Source organism: Montipora capricornis, chromosome 7, assembly GCF_036669925.1.
Source record: "Montipora capricornis isolate CH-2021 chromosome 7, ASM3666992v2, whole genome shotgun sequence".
In the NCBI taxonomy this organism is placed as follows: domain Eukaryota; kingdom Metazoa; phylum Cnidaria; class Anthozoa; order Scleractinia; family Acroporidae; genus Montipora; species Montipora capricornis.
Window position 1 is genome coordinate 31,601,034 of NC_090889.1, and position 2,500 is coordinate 31,603,533.

At 36.8% G+C, this 2,500-nt stretch overlaps 3 protein-coding genes across 3 annotated transcripts in view; 2 read left to right on the forward strand and 1 right to left on the reverse strand.

The window, feature by feature from the left end:
• LOC138056930 (melanocortin receptor 4-like) overlaps positions 1-86 on the forward strand; it is a 1,269-nt gene extending 1,183 nt beyond the window's left edge. The window contains exon 1 of the mRNA XM_068902893.1: positions 1-86. This exon is cut by the window's left edge and continues 1,183 nt beyond it. The gene's annotated coding sequence lies outside the window, so the exon portion shown is untranslated.
• Positions 1-2,500, reverse strand: part of LOC138056926 (1,25-dihydroxyvitamin D(3) 24-hydroxylase, mitochondrial-like) — a 32,350-nt gene that overhangs the window by 22,862 nt on the left and 6,988 nt on the right. The gene's annotated exons all lie outside the window — the stretch shown is intronic.
• Positions 1,321-2,500, forward strand: part of LOC138056931 (melanocortin receptor 4-like) — a 1,263-nt gene continuing 83 nt past the window's right edge. The window contains exon 1 of the mRNA XM_068902894.1: positions 1,321-2,500. This exon is cut by the window's right edge and continues 83 nt beyond it. Coding sequence (XP_068758995.1) covers positions 1,394-2,332 — 939 coding nt within the window. The 5' untranslated portion in view covers positions 1,321-1,393 and the 3' untranslated portion in view covers positions 2,333-2,500.

A 2,500-nucleotide genomic window follows, 5' to 3' on the forward strand; every position in this document is an offset into this window, starting at 1 on the left:
GTAAATCAAAACTGAAGTTACACTTTATTAACATTTCTTTGTAATCTTCAATGACGAGACGAAAAAACTGAATAAATGCCAATTCTACCTCGGGTGGACTGCATTATTTAAACATGATGGAGTTAGGATGAGCAGTACCCATGCAGAAATCCGAGAGATCTTTTTGGTGTTTGGATACAGAAAGGTAACATATCGTACGATACAAACCGCTTTGTTTTGAAATGTTCATGGCATCAGTCGCCATTTCCATTTATCCACATACGGTTTGTCATTCCAAACATGACAGGTCTACTTTGTGTGGAGAAATACATCACCTATAACGGCAGCTAGAAGTTTCCAGAATTTAAAAAATATTTTCTGAAATTAAAAATACTAGTTTCTAACCCAATAGCTGGATAATATTGTTGTGTTTAAAAACTCCTACATGTAAGTGTGTGACGCAAAAAATCATTCTTTGCTGGTAAAAACAGCTGCTCAGCAACTTAAATTGTACTTCCACTGAAGTCGATAGCTCAGTGATGGGATGTTTGACAAATTAAAAAGCGTGAATTTTGATCATATATTTTCAGCTTGTTGTTAAACTCACGCTTCCACAGTATCGTGTTGCTATTGCAGAGTAATGACTACAGCAAAAGTTTGTAAACTCTCAGGGGCACCCAACGAGAATATTGTTCAAAACCACTTAAAAATACAGTTGTTAAACGTATTTTAGTATTTAAACGGTAGATATAGGCATATTACTCCTCCTTTTAGATCGAACATGTTTTTAGTTGTATCGGAAATCTTTGAGCAAACTGTCCTGTTTTGAAATGTTCGTGATATCAGTCGTTTGTCCTAATTCATTGAGTCTTTCAAAACATGACTGCTTTGGGTTGAATAATAAACTACTTATAAGAATAACAGAACGTTTCCCGTATTAAGAAAAGAATTTCATGTATTAACGAAAAATCGAAGCTGAGAGCCCAATAGCACAGTTGACTATAAATTTATATCTTGTTCCTTTTTCGATATTTATCATAAGACATAAAATCGTTCATATTCCTAAATTGTGGAAAGAAGTCAGTCTTTAGCAAAAAAAACCATCTGCTCGGCTGGTTAAATTGCTTATTTTCCATGCAAATACACCATATTCGTATTCTCAGTATTGGATTGGAACTAGCTTGCAATGGAAGCTAATGTGGGGTATATATTAAAAAGTATTTGCATTTGAAAAGGTTCCCCCGCATTAGCCTCCATTGCAAGCTAGTTCCGGTCCAATACTGAGATTATGAATATGGTTTATTGGTACCTAGTGGATGGCATGTATAGTAAATTAAAAAGCATAAATTATGATCAAGACATTTGAGCTTGTAACATCACGCCAACACGAACAGATGCATGTAGCCACGGAGTGATGGCTACAGCAAACGCTTCTCGACACGAAAAGCAGAACGATTCTACGACTTTTGAACAATTTTTTTGCTCGTCAGATTTAAGTGGTGAAATACACGGCCAGTTGACATTTATCTCAGCTTTAAACGCTTTTCTGTCTATTACTGCATTTCTTGGAAACACTTTGGTTCTAATTGCTCTCCGCAAGGAGTCGTCACTTCATACACCATCCAAAGTGTTGCTAAGAAACCTTGCAACAACTGATCTTTGCGTTGGTCTTATTTCGGAGCCACTCTATGTTACTTTATTGGTGACTATATTGCAGGAACATTGGACTATTTGTCTCTACTTATTGGACCCAGTTTTTGTTACAAGCACCATTTTGTGTGGGGTGTCTCTGTTGACAGTTACTGTGATAAGTGTGGACAGACTTCTCGCCCTGTTGTTGCGTCTGAAATACAGAGAAGTTGTAACTTTGAAGCGAATCAACCTTGTCGTAACTACGTGTTGGGTAGTGTCCATTGTCTCTTCATCAATGAGGATTTATTCTGATCCCACAATAACCTCACGGTACACCAATATAGTTGTTCCACTATGTTTACTAACCTCGATCTTCTGTTACACGAAGATTTTCGTCACCCTTCGTCATCATCACCATCAAGTACAAAACCAAGTTCAACAACTGAACCAAACCAATCAATTGAACATAGCGCGATACAGGAAGGCAGTGTTCACTGCACTGTGGTTGCAATTTACCTTAGTCGCTTGTTATCTACCACAAGTAATACCAGTAACTTTGATCATTCATTCGGAGCCGTCTTCATCTGTTGCTCTCGCTTGGAGTTACACATTTACTTTAGTTTGCTTAAACTCCTCATTAAACCCGATTATTTACAGCTGGAAGATAGAAGAAGTGAGGCAAGCAGTGAAGGACACAATCAGACAAGTTCTTTGTTGTTAATCGAGTAAGCTCATATGGAAATATATCATCCTCAGCCTATCGCGAAAAAAAAAGCGATGGTTAACGAATAAGATTATTCTTTAATAGCTGTGGTTTAAACTAAGAGTGATACTCAGTTTAGTTCAAGTTTCTTGTATATATGTTAATGAAATTTCATTTTCTTGTGGA